Source organism: Pezoporus wallicus, unplaced genomic scaffold, assembly GCF_028554395.1.
Source record: "Pezoporus wallicus isolate ANWC-B61680 ecotype Strahan unplaced genomic scaffold, APGP_CSIRO_Pwel_v1 contig_7274, whole genome shotgun sequence".
Lineage (NCBI taxonomy): Eukaryota > Metazoa > Chordata > Aves > Psittaciformes > Psittacidae > Pezoporus > Pezoporus wallicus.
In genome coordinates, this window is record NW_026637137.1 from 2,068,241 (window position 1) to 2,091,237 (window position 22,997).

The following is a 22,997-nucleotide window of genomic DNA, read 5'->3' on the forward strand; positions in this document are numbered from 1 at the left end:
TACAAAATATCTAGATAGAGTCATGTATACTTTTCTCCCGCCTGTTTAATATTCCTTTGTATAAAGCCAAGGCATATCCTTCTGTATTAATTACCAAGATTTCTCTACATACACCTTAGAGATCATTTGACTAAGCTATGAAAACCTTAATAAAAAGTCTGCATTTGGCTTACAAATTATCACCCAGAAATAATCTGTGTTATGGGAGGACTGTAGTTCTTGCCTTCTCCCTCCAGTATCAATTCTATTCTCATACAGATCCACTACCCTTTTTTTTCCCTCTTTTTATTTTGCCTTCTTACCTTCTTATCTCTATTGTCCATCTGCTTCTCCTATCCCTTGTGTAGCACTCTGTCTTACCCCTCAGCAGTAACATGTGAGGCAGAAACATATCTTCTTATAGGCCACTATGAAGATACTAAGCTATTCCAACACACAACAGCAATCAATATTGCAGTAGAAGCAGAATTCTGCACAAAATACAGATTTCTGAACCCAGAAATATTGATAAAACCCAGGAATCAGCACAATGAATCTCCCGCAGCCTTGCTTCATTATGCCCATATTTATTATTATATTATTTGAATTTATTGGAATATAAAGTCTGCAGATACCAACGGACTATTAAATGCTGTGATATTATTAATGGATTAATTTCTATGGAAATGCATGCATTCTCTCATTCTTTGATCCTTCCCAGCTGTTACATAAGGAAGGAAAATATCAAATATCTAGAAGAGGAAAACAGGAGGGGAAGGAGACGGCCAATACACAAAAAGATAATATAAGCTTGAAATACAGAAAGAAAAAAAACTACCTGACTGCTCCTTTCCCTCATTTCTCTGCTGTATGGTTCTATAGATTGACTAGACCTCACCCACCGTACAAAACCCAAACCAATGTACCAATAAAACCAACCACAGACTGTGTACTATGAAACAGAAAGCCATTTTTGTCAATCTGTTAACCCAATCAGCTAGTACTTAAAACAGGCTAAACAATCACTTAAGAAAGTGTCCTGGGTTCAGCAGTAGCAGTCATGTTTTTTCCTTTGTGTTAACTGGTGCAGTGCTGTGTTTTGACTTCTAGTTTTGAGAACAGCGTTGGTGAAGCCGATGTTGTCGGTTGTTGCTAAGTGATGTTTACCCTGACCAAGGACTCTGTGAGGCTCATGCTCTGCCAGGGAGGAGGGGAAGCTGTGAGGAAGCAGAGACGGGGCGCCTGACCCGGGCTAGCCGGGGAGGTATTCCATACCACAGCACGTCATGCCCGGGGTGGGGGGTAACTGGGAGTTACCCGGAAGGACAGGAGCTTCCGGGTGGAACTCGTTTTCTTGGCCGGTGGTATCGTATTCTCTTCCCTTGTTATTTTCCCTTATCATTGTTTTAGCTGATGGTAGCGGTGGTGATTTGTTGCTGGACTGTTCTTGTCTCAACCCGTAGGAGTTGCACTCTCTCGATCCTCCTCCCCGTTCCTCCGGGAGCGGGGAAGGGGAGAGCCCCGGTGCAGGGAGGGGGGAGACGAACACGGACCTTGATTGTTGTCAGCTCGGCACCACTCACTGGGAGTGAGTGAACAAGTTACCTGACTGGGTTTAAACCACGACAGTTCTTTTTGGCGCCCAACGTGGGGCACGAAGGGTTGAGATAACGACAGATCTGACCGGATTCATAGTCACTCGTCACAATGCTGATTTATTGGCTCTCAGAGCTGTTCTTGTTGATCTCACAGCTTCAGAATGTTGTAACTTACGTAGAGCTGGTATTTGATGTGTTAGTGTTTATCAAGTGTGGAGCTTGGGCTAAGGTTCTTGTCTCACTGCGCTTTATGGCAATGGCTTGTAATACGGGCGGGCCCCAGCAGCAGGGCGGGACGGACGTGGCCGTGGACTTGTACCTGGCCGTCCGGCTGCTCTTCACCGTCCTGGCCCTCGCCCTACTCTCCATCTTCGTGAGGCTGCGGGGAGCCGAGGGGGAGCGGCCCCGGGAGCCGGCGGAAGCTGAACCGGCCCGGGAGAGTGGCCCCGGGGACCGAGCGGCGGCGGGAGCGGGGCCGGAGGCCGCCAGGGGACGGCTGCCGGTGGAGGAGGTCGGGGCGGTCGAGGAGCAGAAGGAAGCGGCTGCCGAGCCGAGCCCCGCGGAGGAGCCGAGCTCCGCGACGGCCGAGAGCATTCCCCGGAAGCCGCCCGCCGAGCCCCAGGAGGATGCAGGAGACCACGCAGCATTTCCCAGCAAGGCAGAGGAGGAAGAGCTGGACTCAGGAAAAGAGAAGCCGGTGGTGGGAGAGCCGGCAAGCACAGCAGTTACACCAGCCCCAGTGACAAGTACAGCAGCATCCTCAGAGAGTTCTGAAGGTTTTGAATGGCCTTTGGGTATCCTTGGGACCTGCCTGCTGATTGTGATGGGGATCAGCATGTTGGCACACACACAGGCTGTGTTCTACCCACAACCATTTTGTCTGATCTCAAAAGTTAAGCAGAGTCAGGTTTGGGTCGTGTCTGGGGTTAGACAACAATATAGGGAGACCAAGAGATTTTCCCCAAGGCTGGACAGTCATGAGTGGCAGGGTGTGTGGGACAGTATGGGCAAGTATCTAGTCCACTGGGCCCCTCCAGTGCTTTGGAAGCATTGGAGATGGAAGGCAGCTGTGTGGAATCCCCAGCAACAAGCTGCAGAAACTGCTTAAGGGGACAGTGAATTATTTTAAGCCTGGTAGGCCCATGGCACTTCAGGCCATCAGAGCAGAGATGCAACATAGAGATGGACTCATGATCGAGGGGTGGACTTAGCAATGGACACTATTGCCCAGGTTATTCACAAGTGTGAACACTGCACACAGTCTCTCCTGCTCTGGAAGACTGTTACAAGAGATGGAGCCTGACATGGACCAGATGGACTCAGCAGCTTTATAGGGACTGGTCCATGCACTAAGATAAGAGTGCACTGAGATAAGAGTGATGGTATATTGAAAATGTGGGATCTGAGCATGACGTGAATGGTATGGAATAAGGGGTGGATAATGTCCTGGGTTCAGCAGTAGCAGTCATTTTTCCCCTTCTTGGTAGCTGATGCAGTGCAGTGTTTTGACTTTCAGCTCAGGAACAGAGCTGATAGAGATGTTTTGGTTTGGCCAAGGACTTTGTGAGCCTCATGCTCTGCCAGGGAGGAGGGGAAGCCAGGAGGAAGCAGAGACAGGACACCTGACCCAAACGGACCAAAGAGATATTCCATACCACAGCACGTCATGCCCAGGATGTAACTGGGAGTTAGCTGGAAGGGCTGGGAGACTGCAGGGTTGGAGGAGGTATCGGTCGGAGCTTGGTCGGGCTTGGGGGCGAGTTATCGGTCAGTGGGTGGTGAGGTGTTGTATTCTGTTCCCTTGTTATTTCCTCTATCATTATTATCATTGGTGGTAGCAGTAGTGATTTGTGTTATACCTTAGTTACTAAACTGTTCTTATCTCAACCCGTGGGAGTTGCATTCTTTTGATTCTCCTCTCCGTCCCTCCGAGAGCAGGGGGAGGGCAAGAAAGGGGGGGAAGTGAGCGAACGAATTACCTGACTGGGTTTAAACCACGACAGTTCTTTTTGGGCTTAACTCTTGAAATCAGTAGTGGGCAAAACACACTCTGTATGCGTGTTAGCATGGTGATTCCCATCACCATCAGCAAACAAGTCTCAAGAGCATTAAAAGGCCATTTAAAAAATTCAAAACTCTCAAATGTAAATGGTCTGGGGAGACGACTAGGAGGGTAAAAGGATGTCTCCTTCACAGGTTGAACCCAGATAGAGTGTTTAAGTCTAATCCTTTCATAAAACAGCACCATAAAAGGTCTTAAGGCAAAGCTGGTCAAATTTTTCCATCAGAGCAGAGATGCAACATAGAGATGGACTCATGATCGAGGGGTGGACTTAGCAATGGACACTATTGCCCAGGTTATTCACAAGTGTGAACACTGCACACAGTCTCTCCTGCTCTGAGCAGGACGAATTACCTGACTGGGTTTAAACCACGACAGAAAGTAACACAGAAATAGAGAAACTGTATAGTATTAAACTTGTTTGTAAACTGTATTTAGCTCAAGTTTTTGCAAATATAATAGACAATAAAATTGATCAAACAAAACTAAAAAGTTGCACTGTAGTAATACTGACAGATTCAACTATTTCTGTGATTCATCCACACCAAATTCTTGTCTTCAACACTAACTAAAACCACTGTAAACCAGCATGAGGTCACCTGATCTCCTTAAAACTCCCATCCCTACACTTAAAAATTAAATGAGGGCTTAAAACACTTTTTATTCTATTCTTCCTCTAAGAATGCCTCAGTAGTTTTAATTACTTACATTTTACATAGTAATATTAGTCCTACAAATAGTCAAGCCTACTTAGAGTTGCTGGTTTAGAAATAACTAGAAGCTATGATCCAGGAGAGTGCTTGTTTTCCTTCACCACAAAGCAGTAATTCAAACGTTCCTTCTTATGAATTAACAACTCCCTTCAAGTTAGTATGTTATTCTTACTTTTTGGTGAAATTTTCTGAAATGCCTAATCTATTTTACATATGATTGTCTTGGTGGGATTTGCATACAACTGCCTACATACAGCTCACAGCTATTTTGTGAATGGTAATAGAATTCACTCTTCTAAGTGAATTATTATTGTATATTATGTATATTATGTATATAGCATTGTATTTTATTACAAAAACTTATACAGGGTGTGATGATTATCCCTCAGAATAACTTGCAGTTGCTCACTGTAAGCATGTCTTCTCGTATGGTACCCTATATGTCAAATGCATCATGATTAACTTCACCTATCTAAAGCACAGGTTTGTCTAATCTAATCACCCAGATCCTCCATCCAATTCACTGGGACAGGCAAGCACAAAAAGAGAGCAATTCATCCCATCTATATCACACATCTTTTAAAACAGGATAAAATTCTCTCTCAGGGTGTCTGCTTGCCTATTTAATTATAAAGGAAGCCTAGGTGTGTATGTTTTATTAAACAGATAAAATACATTTAAATAAAATATAAATCAGCCATTACACAGCAACAGACAGAGTATTTCTGACAGTAGAGTTACATTAACTCCTCAGAAAGACACAGACTAAGCATATAAATGGTAGTTGCTGTCATCAGAATTGAAATCAGACTCAGTTGGTCAGCACAGCACCTGTAGCTACCTTATATTCTACCATGGCCCAGTACTGCTAAACTGGCAAAACTCCGTATGACAAACCTGACCTGGAATGCAATCATAAGAAAGTTGAGTCAATACATTAATTGACATATTAGTTATATATCATACAATCATAGAATAGTTTGGGTTGGAAGGAGCCTCAAAGATCACCTAGTTCTAAAACCCCCTGCCATGGGCAGGGACACCTTCCACGAGACCGGCTTGCTTAAAGCCTCATCCAACCTTGCCTTGAACATTGCCAGGGCTGGGGCAGCCACAGCTTCTCTGGACAACCTGTGCCAGTATATCACCATCCTCATAGGGAAGAACTTTTTCCTAATATCTAATCTAAGTTCACAGCCAAGTATGATTGCTGAGATGCAAAAGAATCCTGCTGGTTATTAGCATTTATTCCGCGCATTCAGAGTTTATAATCTCCTTGAAATGAGAACTAGAAGTACAGTTCACAGCAAACATTAAAGTGTTCTAAGAAACTGAAATACAGAGCAATGTGTACTGGAACAAATTTGCTTTGAGAGCTGTATACAAACATCATCCCCCAGGTCTGGGTAGTGCAGTGGGATGGTAGCAAAAAACAACACGGTAAATTTCCTTGTGATTTTAAACAACTCACTTGGTAAAGACAGACCTTTGATTCTGAATTCAAAGCAAGGAACACAGATTCCAGTGCTGGATTAACCACCTGTGTGTGTTTTCACATGTTAGAAGTTTTGTCCTTACCCAATGTACTTAACATAAAAAAAATAACAGGTATATTCAGGCCTTTTGAAAAAAAACTAATCCATCCAAACAAAAACAGCAAGAACAACAAAAGCTTTATTTAAACCTGATACTTATCACGAAAAGATAGCATGAAAAGACAGTAAAAAAATTAAGCTCTGTTATGCCTGCTGCACTCATAAATACTGCTTTTCCTTGCCTCCTCTAAAGTCTGTGATCAAAAGACAGAACATTCTTGGCAATAATACATTTGGGATTACAGAAGAAAAACAAAAGAAGCCTGGAACAAAAGAAAATTGTTGCTGTGTAGTCAGTATTGTAATTTTTATTAAAACTTCTCTTTTTAAGGAATATGTGCCCCTACCTGGAACATAAAAGTTCAGAAGAAAGTAAGATATTTTGGAAAGGAATTCAAAACAAAAATGCAGCTACAAAGGCTAATTTCAACACCCAAGCCGTGTTGGTGACACACTGTATCAAGTCTTCAAAAAGCTCGCTTTTCTCACCTCAAATTAGGATGACAAAGTATTGCGTGTTTAACTTTCCATGCCTCTTCTAAACATTTTTCGCATTTTTTTTCCAGAGACACACTTTCTCTACTGTATTTTCGAATGTCTATATTCTGCTGTTTACAAACAACTACAGATAGTTCGAGTTAGAGGGACATTAGAAACATAGAAAAATGAATGAGAAACATTTCCAACATGCATACAATTTCCAGAAAGACAGTACAAACATCTAATTCAATCCACTGGTTCATACACAACGGTTTAAGATCATTTCCTTTATACAGAGCCCTTTCTCAGATCCCTCATATCACAGTATCGCAGTATCACAGTATGTTAGAGATTGGAAGGGACCTCAAAAGATCATCTGGTCCAATCCCCCTGCCGGAGCAGAAACACCTAGATAAGGTTACACAGGAATATGTCCAGGCGGGTTTTGAATGTCTCCAGGGAAGGAGACTCCACAACCTCCCTGGGCAGCCTGTTCCAGTGTTCCGTCACCCTCACTGAGAAGAAGTTTCTTCTCAAGTTTAAGTGGAACCTCTTGTGTTCCAGTTTGTACCCATTACCCCTTGTCCTGTCATTGTTTGCCACTGAGTAGAGCCTGGCTCCATCCTCGTGACACTCCCTCTTTATATATTTATAGACACTAATAAGGTCACCCCTCAGTCTCCTCTTCTCTAAACTATAGAGACCCAGCTCCCTCAGTCTTTCCTCATAAGGGAGATGCTCCACTCCCTTCATCATCTTCGTTGCCCTGCGCTGGACTCTCTCCAGCAGCTCCCTGTCCTTCCTGAACTGAGGGGCCCAGAACTGGACACAATATTCCAGATGCAGTCTCACCAGGGCAGAGTAGAGGGGAAGGAGGACCTCTCTCGACCTACTAACCACCCCCCTTCTAATACACACCAGGATGACATTGGCCTTCTTGGCCACAAGGGCACAGTGTTGGCTCATGGTCATCCTGTCGTCCACTAGGACCCCCAGGTCCCTCTCCCCTACACTGCTCTCTAACAGGTCATTCCCCAACCTATACTGGAACCTGGGGTTGTTCCTGCCCAGATGCAGGACTCTACACTTTCCCTTGTTATATTTCATCAAGTTATTCCCTGCCGAACTCTCCAGCCTGTCCAGGTCTCGCTGGATGGCAGCACAGCCTTCTGGCGTGTCAGCCACTCCTCCCAGCTTAGTGTCATCACCAAACTTGCTGATAGTACACTCAATTCCCTCATCTAAATCATTGATGAATATATTAAATAATACCGGTCCCAGTACTGACCCTTGAGGCACTCCACTAGTTACAGGCCTCCAACTAGACTCCATCCCATAGACTACAACTCTCTGGCTTCTCTCCTTCAGCCAGTTCATAGTCCACCTCACTACCTGATCATCCAGACCACACTTCCTCAATTTAGCTGTGAGGATGCTGTGGGAGACTGTGTCAAATGCTTTGCTGAAGTCAAGGTAGACCACATCCACCGCTCTGCCATCATCCATCCACCGTGTTATTTCCCCATAAAAGGCTAAGAGATTGGTCAAGCATGATTTCCCCTTGGTGAAGCCATGTTGACTGCCCCTCATAACCCTCTTATCCTTGATATGCCTTAAGATGGCACCAAGGATAAGGTGTTCCATCACTTTCCCAGGGATGGAGGTGAGGCTGAGCGGTCTATAGTTACCCGGGTCCTCCTTCTTGCCCTTTTTGAAGACTGGAGTGACATTTGCTTTCCTCCAGTCCTCAGGCACCTCTCCCGTTTCCCTATTCTTTTCCTATAAAGTAGTATAAGTGTAGCTTTAAAGTATACAAATTCTAGAATGGATTTATTGACCTTGTTTGGTAATTGACTTTCATAAAGCAGGCCTAAAAGAACCCATACCACTAAGAACTTAATCAAAATATGTATACTGAAAATACAAATTTTTCCCAGTACAAATTATAACAGCTTGTTCTTTCTGTGGCCACAGAATTTCTACAATTCCTGCTTTGGTACCATTAGGAGTTATATACATGCCTCAAATATTAATGAAGATTAAAAACTTTCCTTCTTCCTCTGGCAGCTGCACTAACAGAGCTTAGATTTACGAATAATGTAAGATGAAGTAAATAAAATATTAAAAGAGCTTCTTCCATAACAGTGACAAAAGCTGTAGGTAGAGTTCAGATTAAGATGCATCAAGACATGTAAAACATTTGAACAAGGATTGGCATTAATATATAAATGTATTCTTTACACCCAATGTTAGATACTCAGCCAATTAAGCAGCAGAGACACAGCCAATATATGTAGTTGGTTTTAAAAATTTTATACTATTTATCTGATTTACTGAGGCTTTCCACAGTTATGGAATTGAATACAAGCAGTTTCGTACATCTGCAGTCACCATACAGCCTAAACAGCTTGTTTTTCACATCATTTTATTACACTGCTCCAAGCAAGCAGTGGTTTAAAAATTATTTCTAAAAGCAAAGAATTTCGGATGACATCTTCATGTATTCTATTGGAAAATAATTTTAACCATGAAATCTGACAACAAGGATTCACTTTGCCCCCTATATTAAGCAATAACAGAAACCTACCAACCAGCATCAAAATGCACTTGTGCTCTGTTTCAACTCTCCAGGTTAATTAACGGGAACTACTATTGTTAAAAAGAGCAGGACTTAAATCTCTACTGTCAAAAATCAGTTTTGATCTTATGATGCAGTTATTTTAGATGGAAGAACAAGGAAACAAGTTGAGATCAAAGAACATTAGGTCTTGAAAAGAGGGAGATGGCCCAGTCGAGCCTTCTTGCACTGAGATGAAATCAGTAACACTTGAATTATTCCTGGCAGTACTTTGTCCAATTTACTGTTTACATCAAGAATTCTGGTTCAAACCCCTTGCTCAAGCAAGGCCACCTATAGCCTGTTGCCCAGGACCATGTCCAGATGACTTTTTGTAATTCAGAATTATCTTCTCCATTACTTCACCTGTATTTTACCTTCACACTTTTTTTTTTTTTTAACTTTGATGTAAATAATATATCAATTCTTCCTAAATCAGCACAATGACATCCTAAATCTGATTTTTATGACACTTATGTGAAAAATTATGGAATTGAGTTCTTCACTGCTACAGCAAAAGTAAATTTGATATATTCAGGCTAGCTGGTTGAAAGCCCAAAGATCATCAGTGCAATGGTGTGGATTTGTATTTGTATTTTTCAGGTTTTGCTACTGACAGATTTATGTCCATCCCCCACTGTAGGAAGACTATGATCACATTACTTTGATAGTGCAGTAATATTATGGCTCAATTTCACTTTAATTTATACTATTGCTTAAGAAATGGCTACTAAAGCAATTTTCAATATGGAAACTGAACTAGTACAATGTACATTACACAATAATGGATAGAAAATTACCACTGGGGGAAAAATAAGTATGTCAAATGATACAATTTTAATTTATTACATTTTCAAAACTCCAGCAGAATATTTTTTTTAGTTTGTATGAACATAACATCCCCAGTCAAGTAACATACCACACTGGCCAGAAAAAAAAAAGAGCTTTGGACTTTGAATAAAAATGTATTTTAACTCTTAAACAAGATTTGCATCCCTCTTTCTTTGCATCACTTTGTTCAGCTACCATCAGCTGTGGGCAAAAAGTCACTGCAAACAGAATAAAATTTAAAATATCATTAAAATACAACACTTAACAATAAGTAGGATATTTAAAACTATTTATTGGCTAACACACACAAAATATACCTACAATTTCACAAGGTGACTAAGAATCAGTATTATCAACACCCAGGCAAGACACGGAGAGCCTTTTCCCCTTAACTTCTATCATTCAAGTTCGAAAGGGCCATCCTTCACTGCTATCTGGAAATGTTCCTTAATGGCACTGATTTGACATCTCTTCCTGACTCTGTTTCTGCTCTCAGGTTTGCATATCTTTTCATGCTGGTGTTTTCCAACTTGAATTTTTTGCTGATTCCCATCACAACAATATCATAGAATCATAGCATGGTTTTAGTTGGAAGGTACTTTAAAGATCATCCAGTTCCAACCCCTCTGCCATGGACAGAGACACCTTCCACTAGACCAGGTTGCTCAAAGCCCATCCAACACACATGACTTGTTTTATCTTCCTTGTCTTGCATTATTCTACTCTGCAGTCATTTTCTCATCTCTCTCAACTTAGCAGTCTCCTCAAAAATCTAAGCTGTGGTTATACATGCCATATCAGGGATGAGGATACTTGATCATGGCTGAATGGAGAGGGGAAGAGGGGAGAGTGAGTTCTGGCAAGCTGCTTTTTCGTCATGTAGAATGCACCTCTGTATCCACTCTTCTGTTTCATAAATAGGATGGGACTAAATTTTGGACCTGCGGCCGAGGGGTGCAGCTCCAAGTGTCTAACACACAGAGGAAATGCTGTACCTAGAAAACATGAAACAGCCACCCTGCAAAACCCTATCTGCTCAGACGTACGAAGGCAGGTACCAATGCAGCTCTGCAAGTCCAGCACTCCATTCTTCAAGCAGAACTCAAGGTATCTAAGTGATGTAAGGAAACATACTGATAAAAATGCAGACTCTGAACACATTCTATACCCACAGACTAACATTCTGCTATCATAACAAATCACAAATAGTAATTTCAGGCTAAAATGTATAAACAACAAAGAATTGGACAGAGCAGACAAAGCATATTAAAAGCTTCTGAGAATGCACCCCAAATTGGCTCTTCATGTAGAATGCTAATTAAAATTACTGTAAACTATGAAAAGGCTCATTGTTCATATAATGAAATATTTTGAAATTTATTACATGACAAACATTAAAGTGTATTTACATGACATGTTCGTTTGAGGAAAGCATAGAGAAAGCACATCCTTCTATTGAAACATGTCATAATATTTGGTCATGTCAGCACTAAGATTCATCATCAGCTGCCTGACTAACATATGCTTAATTTCAAGGAAAGTCTTGACGTTTTTTTGTGTGGCATTTAATTCTTGCCTTCTTATCAACAGTGTGATTATCTTAATGCTTACCTAGCCTCACATTTTAGTATTCTTTCCCCAAGAAACATTCTAACTTCCCAACACTTGAACAAAAATGGAATTTACGTACCTAACTCCCTTTATTTAAAAAAGAATATGCATTATGCTAACACTTCCATTTAAATCATGGTGATATGAAAAAAACTTGCTTGACAAAAAACAACGGAATTAAAATTAATTTGCAGTTACCGGTAGAATTTAACAGGGACATAAATAAAATTCCAGAAAGAAGTGACAAAGGCAACTAGAATGCTACAAAAAACAAACATGCTTTTGTTCCTTTTCTGCAGGGTGTTTTTATAACTGCTCTTTCACTTGAGATAGAAAATTGAAATACTTTGGATGTTTTCTATTCATATTGCAAATGAAATGTTACTGACTCACGTCATCAAAAAAAAATTCAATACCTTTTCTCACAACTGAGTTAGAGACTGAGTTTAAATACTCATTTTGCTGTTATAGCAAAATAAAAATAGGAGATATTTCACAATTCTACCAACAGGGTAATAGCCACCTATTTCTTAAATACTATCCTTTACAAATATGCCATAAGGAGAGTAACTATGTAAGACTGCCTTAAATTGTTATGCAGGTTAGTCCCTTGTTTTTGATGTGTTTTTGCAGCTCAGGAACGACCATGTGTCAACCTAGGTATTTTTGTGAGCTTCTACTCAATGTGCATGTGCCAATGTGCATGAACCTTCATGAAGGCCAAGTGCAAGGTCCTGCACCTGGGTCAGGGCAACCGCAAGCACAACTACAGGCTGGGAGGAGACTGGATTGAGAGCAGCCCTGAGGAGAAGGACTTGGGAGTGCTTGCTGAGAAGAAGCTCAACATGACCCTGCCCATGGAAGGGGGGTTGGAACTTGATGATCTTAAGGTCCTTTCCAACCCTAACTATTCTATGATTCTATGACCCCAGAACGTATGCTTGTAGCCAGTACCCTGGGCTGCATCAAAAGGATCGTGACTAGGGTCAAGGGAGGTGATTCTCCCTCTCTACTTCACTCTTTTGAGACCTCACCTGGAGTGCTGTGATCAGCTCTGGGACCCCCAATACAAGAGGGACATGGACCTGCCTGAGCAAGTCCAGAGGAGGGCCACGAATATGATCAGATGGCTGGAGCACCTCTCCCACAAAGACAGGCTGAGAGAGTTGGGCTTGTTCAGCCTGGAAAAAAGAAGACTCCAGGGAGACCTTACAGCAGCCTTCCAGTATCTAAAAGGTAGGTATTCCATTCAGTAATTTCACGCATATGTAATTCAGCCACTGGACAGAATCTGGCTATGTACTTGTTTTTAAGATTTCAATGAAAATTACAAGCAGGTCAGGTTCACAGAGCACACATACTAGATCTGGAATATTGATTACTATACCATATCAGTCCTAAACTTGTTTTCAAGTATCATCACCTTGATTTGGTTCTATTTTACAGATGAACAGAGACTTCAGATTTCCATGTATTTCATGCATTAGTAATACGGGAACAGTAAGTTACTCCTATAACCAAACAACATAACTAGTAGAAAAGGGATAGACGTGGTATTTTGAAATATGGAAAACTAGACTTTCAGGCAAATGCTATTAAGTCTGAGGAAGCAACCAGCTGTTGAGAAGTTGAGAAATCCAATCTGTCAGGTATGGTATTTGTAAAAAAAAAAAAGGCTGAAATTTTGTATCAATGAGACCCCTTAGTCACAAGACACCTGTCATGGGTTGACTATGGCTGGACAGCAGATGCCACTCTATCACTCACCTCCTCAGCTGGACAGGGGAGAGGAAATAAACAAAAGGCTCATGGGTTGAGATAAGGACAGGGAGAGATCACTCACCTGTTGCTGCCATGGGCAAAACAGACTCAGCTGGGGGAAATAAGTTTAATTTATCACCAATCGAATCAGGGTAGGATAATGTGAACTAAAAACAAATCTTAAAAACACCTTTTTCCCACCCCTCTGTTCTTCCTGGGCTCAACTTCACTCCTGAATTTTCTCTTCCTCCTCCCTACCATCATCAACAGTTGGTTGTGGTCAGTCCATCACACATTTCTGCTACTCTTTCCTCTTCAGGGGAGGACTCCTCACACTCTTCCCCTGCTCCAGCGTGGGGTCCCAGTGTGAGAGATAGTCCTCCAAGAACTTCTCTAACATAAGCCCTTTCCACAAGCTGCAGTTCCCCTGCAGCAGCAGGTGTGTCTTGGAGTTGGTTGCATGAGCTCCATTGGACACAGGGAATGCATTGACAATTTTATAGCATTTCATAATATTATGACACCACCAGTAGTTTTTTCATATATATGTATCATAAATATATACATATGTAACATACATATCACACATGTTACTTTTTCTTGCTGTTGGGTGAAAAAAGCTGAGTGGAGTAGTATGACAAAAACTGAGTTCCTTGAAGATGTCTCAGGCTCAAAAAGATAGAGCTGAACACAGTGCAGAGGACTGAATATGTCAGATTTCCTTTTCTGATGAATAGTACACACATACAGAAAAAGCCTTAAAAAAAAAAAAAAAGAACAACTATTAGTTATAAACTGTATTTGGAAGTGGCACAACATTTCTCAAAGCTATATGACATACACAATCAAAAGTTAGATCAAGACCCAAATCCTCAGGTTTTCTTCTAGGCCCGTGTTAATGCATGCTAACTACACTCTAAAACAATTTAGTTTTTCCATTTGGATTTTCTTGCCCAGAGCAGACAGTCATTTTCCCCTTCTGGTGTCACTCCTGTAACAAAACAGGAGGCAAAACATATGAACTTGCAATTTCTGTTATTTACTGAAACAGAGAAGAGCCCCATGTCATCCTCATGATGCTGGGACCTAAAGAAAGAAAACAATGCTTCTTTTTTTTTTTTTTTTCATAATACAAATTAATTTTCCAATACTTCCACTAACATTCCTTATCCTGAGAACCCCAGGTGCTATGCAACATTGCAAGAGCTACCCGATGTACCACTGCCTTGAAGTAACAGTCCTTTTCACTTACATTGGCAAACAAGATTTTTTTTTGTGACGCAGTAGGTAATACATCAAGCCAAATGATATTTTTCCTAGGTTTTGCTGATCATGCTTAGAGCTGAAAATGTCAGCCTTCAGATTTCACATTATATGAGATGAATTCTACGCCTTCTCCTAATGTAGTCCTCATCATTTTCTCCAAAAAGAACCGAACCAATCAAGCCATGAAATCATATTGCCTCCTACAGTAGTTCCATCTGAAGGGGCTTACAGAAGACAGAAAATAACCAAACCCACAAACCAAAAATACAACAATAAAACTTCTAACAATCATACAAGCATACATCCTAATGCAGTCATTTCCATGTTCCCTATGTACTTTAAAAAACCCCAAGCAACTAATTCATTCCTTATATAAGGAGTCCAGTGTTCTACTCACATTAAGAGCAGCAATCATTACTGGCTTTCAAGTAGAAGAGACCACTGTTCTCAATTTAGAAAAACAAATGACAGTAACCATATTATTACTGTACACACCGGTTCCCAGCCTTTCAAGTCCTCTTTATTGATCTAAACTTCATTTCAAACAAGCATTTTCTCAGTTTGGCATTTTGCCAGGTCATCTGCAGGAATCCAGTCCTGAAAACATGAGTCTTAAAAATCTTTTAAGACTTGGAAATCTAAGCAAAGATCTATGAAGGAAAAAAAAAAAACCAAACACAAGTATCTCCAAGTCAAAGCAATGCTTATCCTCTATTTGACTTTACTGTGTTTAGGTTAATGACTTGTAACATCATCCACACAGGAGACCTATTTTAATTGCACTGCACTGCAGAATATATTAAACTGCTGTATTATACCTGCAAGTCATACTATAATAGTATTAACTTAAAGTTTTCTAACTCTGAATAAGAACATGAAAGTCAATAATGATTATGCAATTTTTCTCACAAGAAGCACTGTCTCTTTCAATATTCTTATATTTGTATGAGGATGCTGAAGTCTGGATGGGTGGAAAATCAAACAGACTGAAAAGAAAAATGGCTGGTACTCTGACTAGGGGCCAGTAACAAATGAAGTACTGCAGGTATCTATCCCATCCTGTTCAACTTCTTAATCAGTGACCTGGAGGTGACAGAGTACATCATCATCATCAACTTTTGCAGATGACTAAATTGTGGGGGTCAGTTGATACACTCACAGACAGGGGATCTAAAAATTCTGTCTCCAGTTTTGAGCTCCCAGAAAAACAAAAGAGATTGATAAAGTGAAGTATGTTCAGCAGAGGGCCAGAAAACTGGTCAGGGGCTGGTGTACTAGCCCTGTAAGGAGAAGATAAGGGAATGAACTTGCTCAGACTGGAGAAGAGAGCACCCCAAGTGGGCCACTATGCACAATGCACTATGCACAAGCTTACCAAGAAGACTCAGCCAGGCTCTTCACACTGCTACATTGCAAGTAGACAAAAGACAACAGGCATAAGCTGAAGAAGGTTCAGACTTGATGTAACGAGAAACTTTTATGCAGCGAGGACAGGCAAGTAGTGGAAGAGGCTGCCAAAAGAGGTTTTACAGTCTACCTTCAGAAGTCTGTAAGACCTAACTGAATAAAGCCCAGCAGAACCTGGCCTGACATCATAGCTGGCCCTGCTTTCAGTAGGAGGTTGGACTTCCTGGGTCCCTTCCAACCCTATGAACAAGGATGTGATCCCATGATCCATTTTCCAGATTAGTGAAGATTTAGAGAGATAAATACATTCCCTAACAAAATGTCCAACTCTTTTAGGTTTCTTATACATCAGCAGGCTTACGCTCAGAGTATGAAGCGTTCTGAGCAATTTCCACTAACTATAGAAAAAAGGTTGGTCAAAGAAGTGGCTGCTCCCCCAGATTCTTTGGCCTTGACTTCACCCCCAGTACAAGTCAAAGCTGTCTGCAGAACTGCTCTTTACTTTCAACAGCTGGACAGGCTTTGAAATAGTGGCAAGTCTCAAGGCATCATTCTCTAGACATAAAAGGCAGATCCATCCTTTTAGGCTAGTATCTCAAAAGAAGAAAGATAAAGAAGTCAGTCCAAAAATTTGCATCTGTAGGGAATTCATTCAGAGAAGTCACAGCACCAAGAATGCTGATAAAATTTTCATGCAAATTTACTCTGAGTCTGAATAATACAAAGAAAGCATTCCCCTCTAACCTCTTCTTCCCTCAGCTGGGTTAGTTTTTAACCCATCATTAACCATGTAACCAAAAATACATATAAAACAGCTTTTAAAGTTCAGCAGAGTTTATTATATCTTGTCATGCTATGGTGCCATTAAAAGCTTCACATGCAGAAAAAAAAGCTATGAAACCAAATTCTGGAAAAAAATGAATGAACTTTGACCCAAAAAAAAAGGTAAAATTAAAATGAAAGTTGCATTATTAACATAACCTCTCACTGAAGAATGCCAGAAAGAACTCCACTTATCCAAGGACACAATCACACAAATTACAGATGTGAACAGAAAATGACCCAAGGTAGTACAAAGTCTTCCTTCCTGCTGCCAAAACAATTATCCTGTATCATGTATTACCCAGTGTTTTATCCTAGCTAGTTAAATAGTTTATCTGCTTTCCTGGTGTATTTCCTGTCATGAAAGTTAGGATTCTAAATTCAGGAATCATGGCTCAAGAGCATCACAAAGTTTCAGAAGGTCACATTCACTCTGCTATGTCAAGGGAAAAAAAGTTTGATTTAGAAAAGACGAGAACGATATGCTGGCATACAACTGTGCTTGTAGAAACTCACAGCATTTTCACAGTAAGTGATTTGTTAATTCTGGTAACACTGTATTGGTCCCAAAACAATTTTAATTTTCAAGTAGACAAGATGATGTTAGAGGGTGTCTATAATGGAGGGTGGGCCAAAGAGAGCAACCCTGCTTTCAGACGTACAAACTGAATATCATGTTCCATAATTCTACAAAGTAAAAATTACAATTTTTATAAAGTTCAGCACACCAGGAATACAGAGCACATGCTGACAAGCCATTTAGTGCAGCATTTCTACTGGACAGTGTTATAATTAAGTGAAAAATATCTTATGGGCCTCACCTCTCCTCTACAATGCTCTATTTTTGACTATTTGTCAGAAAAAGACCAAATGTCATACGTCAACAAGATATAACAAATACCAGTATCATCCCATAGATCTTTCCAATCAAAAATCACTCACATAAATAGCTCTGGATAGTTTATCTTTGGCTATTTCTCTTCCTACATTTAGCAGGAGCCTGGACTGAACTAAGCTGTGTCCAATATACGGGGAGAAATTTAACTCCCAGGTTTGGTTATGCAAAACACAACAATCAACCACAGTTGTGAAGTTTGGTACCAGAAGTAAGGACCAAATTTACCAATTTTCTCCTGAGAATTATATATGCAACGACAGTGAAAAATCTCTAGAAACTCTGTCCATTTCCATCTATTAGAATTTAAATGCACCTGACTCATGTTAAGCTGTTTCTGTACTACAAATGCTTTCCTTTCTAAAACACTGAATTTCCACATTTGTACTGGAACCTAATATAAGGCTGCAACTTACAACTCCCTGAGGGAATCATGTCAATTGGCATTTTAAAAATTAATTCAGTGACCTACAATAATACGAGTTTCTTATGCACAGTATTTGTCAGGAGGCAACATGGGAAGTTCAGAATTCATTTAGAGAGCCCAAGCTTTATAAAGGCAAGCAAAAATATTCTTGAACTGCCTCCTCTAACTTGGTAAGTATCTTACAGTAGATGTCTGTAATATAAGAACAAGGAAAAACTGAATATACGAAAGGGATCTGCATGCAGCATGATTAATATTTAAAACAGGAAATATAAAAGGAATAAAAATTCCAGGCAGTATATGCTCATCCAACTACATTATTGACCTGGTGAGACATTCAGAGCTTGTGGAAATTTTGCAAATCTTGTGGAAACTATAGCATGGTAGGTCTCATATGTGCTTGCACAGCTCATTTCAAGTCACTACAGAGAAAATTTGCAACCGTAATCAGGTCTTTGGGGACAGAAGGCCCCATCTACAAAGGCTCAATATCTAATTATATCAGCACTCCCTCTTCCTCGTCTTAGATTTCAATGAAATGTCAGAGCAGCAGCACTTTACTGAATGGCTTCTGTAAATGAACCAAGCACAGAGTTGCCTGTTGTTTCTTGGGATTTGCTGTAGTAAGTACAAGTTATCTTAGAAACAGCTTTTTTAAAGTGATTCCCACTGTTTCATGAAGAAGCAGGTTAGACTGTGCATGTCATTTTGGTTTACCAATAATAGAGAGGTAAAATGGGATGGAGTTATCAAAATTAGGGTTTAGGTATAAATGTATATGAAAGCAGAGCATGTTCTAAGCAAGCATGAGAACTCATACAATTATAATACATTCAAATCTTGGAATATTCTATATACTCAACATTTACAATAAAATCAAAACTTTCTAGTTGCATGAAGACAGTAGCAAAGTAGTCACTACTGAAACCTTAAGGAAAAAGGTTTCAACATTTTTCAAAATCCTGCTTGTAAAGCTACTCTTACTTAAATGACACAGGCAAGAACCAATTTTTTTGTTATGAAAACAACAGCTTACATCTGGTCTATGTAAAATGAAGTCCCTTTGGAAGCAACCTCCAAGAAGTTATCATTATTCCATGAAAAGATAATACAGTACATATTGTCAACTTTCCTATTTTATCATAGGGCCTGAGGTAGCAAACAGTTCAAAAAGTGAAGAACAGTTTGTAGGCAATTGCCTTCTATCCTTCCTGGATAGTCCTCATCTCCAAACAGTACTAAAAATATTTGAAATGTGGACAGGAATTATTTTCAGCTCCTACACAACATTTATTAACTGTCCATACTTATCACTGGACAACACTTTTTTCCTCAAGGACATAAGTTCAAAGCTTCCCCACTCAATTACTGTTCTCCACTTTTTTCCAGACTATATGCATATTTTCAAATCAAGGAGTCTTTGCCATCCTACACCATTATCTCTCCACAACACCAATATTTGTTTGGTCAAGTATACAACATCTGACTGGGAGTCTGAAAATTAGATTCACAGTTAACATTAAAATATTTGAATACATTAGTTCAAATACAGCAAACCAGCCACTATAACAAGGAAATTAAAGAAAAAATCTAACACTATAGTAAGACACACACACACACAAAAAAAAAAGCCAAAAAGGATTTATTTCCTGCCAAAGATGAGCTACGTTTTGGGTTGTTTTTTGTTTTTTTTTCTTTATAGAATGGCCAGGTTCTGGCCATACAGACAGTTTCATTCACGGAGTGTTGCATTCTATCAGCCATACCTACAGACCTACAGCTTCACCACAATTACTGTCACTTTCTCTAGAATCACATCAACATAGGCATCTTCAGAAATATGTACCAATCCTTCTTCAGCAAATAGCTGGGAAAATTGGGATCACCCTATACCACAGACTCTCAAACAGGGGGCTTGAACTTCAGTAATACTTGCTCTTTTAATCCTTACATACATCATGGTGCTACATAACACCAAACTGGAACTGACACAAGACTATGTGACCTTCATTACTAGAGATACTCAAATTATATGGTTAAGTCTCTACACAACCTGATATACTATTGGCTCTGCTTTAAGCAGGTGTTTGGATCACAAAGCTCCAAAGTTTAAAGTCCAGAACTCTATAGTTAGGTACTGAATTACTTTATGATTATCAGAAAAGGAAGGAAGTCAGACTCCTAAAATAAGAGGGAAAAATTGTAGTGTGGGAACTAAAGGCCACTAACAACACAAAATTAGTGAAACTAGTGTTATGTTGATGAATCACAGGAAGAAGATCAGGTAAGTATCTGACATCTTTATGGGAAAAGCTGGAATCTGCCTTAAGGTAAAAAAAATATACCAAATTTCACTGCTTTTTCATTTTTGCTGAACCTGTACCTACTGATAATTTAAGCAGTTTCCAGAGACACACGGAAAGCACAAGCTCTGGAGTGAAACTGCAATAATACTGAAGCCCCCAAAAGAGACCCTTTTGAAAGATTGCAAATGAAACTGCAAAAAGTGAAATAATTCCTTGAAGAATCTTTTATTCATTTTAAACTAATAAGTCAGATTTATAATTAAGGCACTTGGCAGATTTCATTATAACAGCTCAGATACTAATTCAGTTCAGATATCCAAAGCTGCAGGGTAGAGAGCAAGGGGCAAGGAACTAACAAAAGATATGACTTCACACTTGGAAGAGAGTGATATGTGATATGGCAAACTGCAAAAAAATCACTCAGGACAAAAAGATAATGCCCAAATGGAAAAATGATAAAATAAACCCACACCCCCCACCCCCCACCCCCCCCCCCCCCCCCAACTATACTTAATTTGGCTACAGAAGAGAATAAAAAAGAAGAATACAAAGTAAAAAACTTAGAACTCTCACAAAGGAAATAATGCTAGAAACAGCATAAGACAAGAAGCGTATGGGATGTAGAGCCACACATAGTCTTTGCAAAACAATGTACAACTGAAGGTGACACAGCCAAGAGCTGCCAACTCAGAATAAGGAGAAAAAATATCACATCTAGCAAGCAAAAAAAAAAAACAGCAGACACAGCACTGCATGCATGCTTAGAGGTGATGCAGGCAAGATCCAATCTGGAAACAGATACTTAGAAATTAAAGAAAGCCTTGTGAATTTAGAGCTGAATTTAGACAATCTCAAGAAAATGCTATTTCTGGAAAATGTTTTAAAAACATAACTAGGATAAAAGCACTGATACGGAAGACAACTAAAATTGAGAGATTAAAGAATTAACGTTAAGTATTCTGACTCCAAACTAAGGTGACTAAAACAGAACTAAGAAAGCTTTTTGTTTGGGTTTTGGTTGTTTGCTTTGGGGGGTTTTGGGGGGGTGGGGGTTTACTGTCGTGATAAACAGAGATAATACAATCTTTTAATAGTCCTAAAACTTTAAATCTTGTTTAGTAAATACCAGTGCAGAAAAAATATAAAAGTAAAAACTGTATTAATATATGAAGATTCTAGTGACCCTTTATTTTAAAATAGGTTTTCTCAAAAGTAGCCTTATGCTACTACTTCCAACTCTAGAAGAGAAGGGTAAATGGGGATGAAATGTGTGAAGATCAGTTGAAAGGTATGAGAAGCTCCAGAAAAAAGAATCTCTCTTTTTTTTTTCCAGGACAGCAATGATTTTCAACTAATGTACAGAATTCAAGTAAGACAAGGAACTGCAACTTGTTCTTCCACTGTTCACCTCATTAATCCTAGGCTGGGGTTGGCCTGAGGCATGCCCTTGCTCTGGGAAATTGAGAGCACAGAAAGGCCTGAGCAATGTGTTACAGCAGCTACACCAGGCAGATCAGGCTCACAAGCTAGCACTAAGACCTGTCAGGATACAAAGAACAAGGCTGTCAGGAAAGGAAAATGCTTTAGGAAAGGAACTAGTAGAAACAGCAGGAGGGTTCCTTCTGCACTTCAAGTGACAGGGACATAATTATTTATCTGCCCACAGAAACAAAATGCTAGCAAGGAAAAAGGAGACAACTGGAATCCCCTGCTGAAAACTGAGATAAGTGATTAGGAGAAGGAAAAAAGGATGGATTGGCTGGACAGGATCACAGGGAGGTGGATTTCCTAGATTACAAGATATAAAGGTTATTGTGGGGAAGACGAAAAACAGTGGATTGGTTTCCAGAGTAAAATGTCCACAAATAAGGCAGGAGAGCTAGTACAAATTCTCTGAACTTCTGATGGGCGTTTCAAGAAAGCCTAGTGAGTGGACCCCACAGGAAAGTGAGAGAGTATCTAATTTGTTGATCTTAAGTAGGTTTAATTATGTACAATGAGCTTTTCAGCACACAAGCTACAGGCTAAAGGAAGTTTTGGCCATGCTGCCAAACGTGGACATTCCAGCAGAAGCTTTACTGATAGAAATTAAATCCCCCAAAAATTTATATACCACCAGAAGACATATTCTGGACTTAAGCAGAAGAGAATACCTTTATGTTAACATGTCAATTCTAGTAGCAGTGCATAACCACTTAATAGCATGCTGATTTCTAAAGGTCTCTGGTTTTTAACCCTCATTGATTCTACCAACTCGGATCAACAGCAATGTGATTGCAATTTCCACTCTTGCTTACTCTCTGAATTACACGGTAGTGTATTATTATGTAGGGTTTATTTCAAGAAATAAGGATACTGCCAAATAAAAGGTAATATGCAAAATTTAAGAACTCCTTGACAGTTCTGAAGACTAATTGGCATAAAAATAGGAAAAGACCACCATCACCTCACATCTCACCAACTTGGATATTCTTTCCCAACAGAGAGGATTTATTTTTTTATTTGATATGTTGATTTCCCATAGAAATGAAAAAGTTACTGCATATGATCTTTGATACTATGAACTTCTACACTTGCAACTGTTTCCCAGCTGAAATACATTTCTTCCAGGTTCATCAAACCTTTCA

General features: G+C 39.9%; 1 protein-coding gene across 8 annotated transcripts in view; it reads right to left on the reverse strand.

Moving 5' to 3' along the window:
- Positions 1-22,997, reverse strand: part of IMMP2L (inner mitochondrial membrane peptidase subunit 2) — a 449,643-nt gene that overhangs the window by 391,112 nt on the left and 35,534 nt on the right. Inside the window, exon 4 of one of the 8 annotated variants that reach the window (XM_057403706.1) lies at positions 377-407. The exons of the other annotated variants lie outside the window; for them this stretch is intronic. Within the exon in view, the coding sequence (XP_057259689.1) occupies positions 398-407 (10 nt within the window). The 3' untranslated portion in view covers positions 377-397. Of the gene's footprint in view, positions 1-376; positions 408-22,997 lie in introns of those variants that run through there. 8 annotated transcript variants of the gene reach the window in all.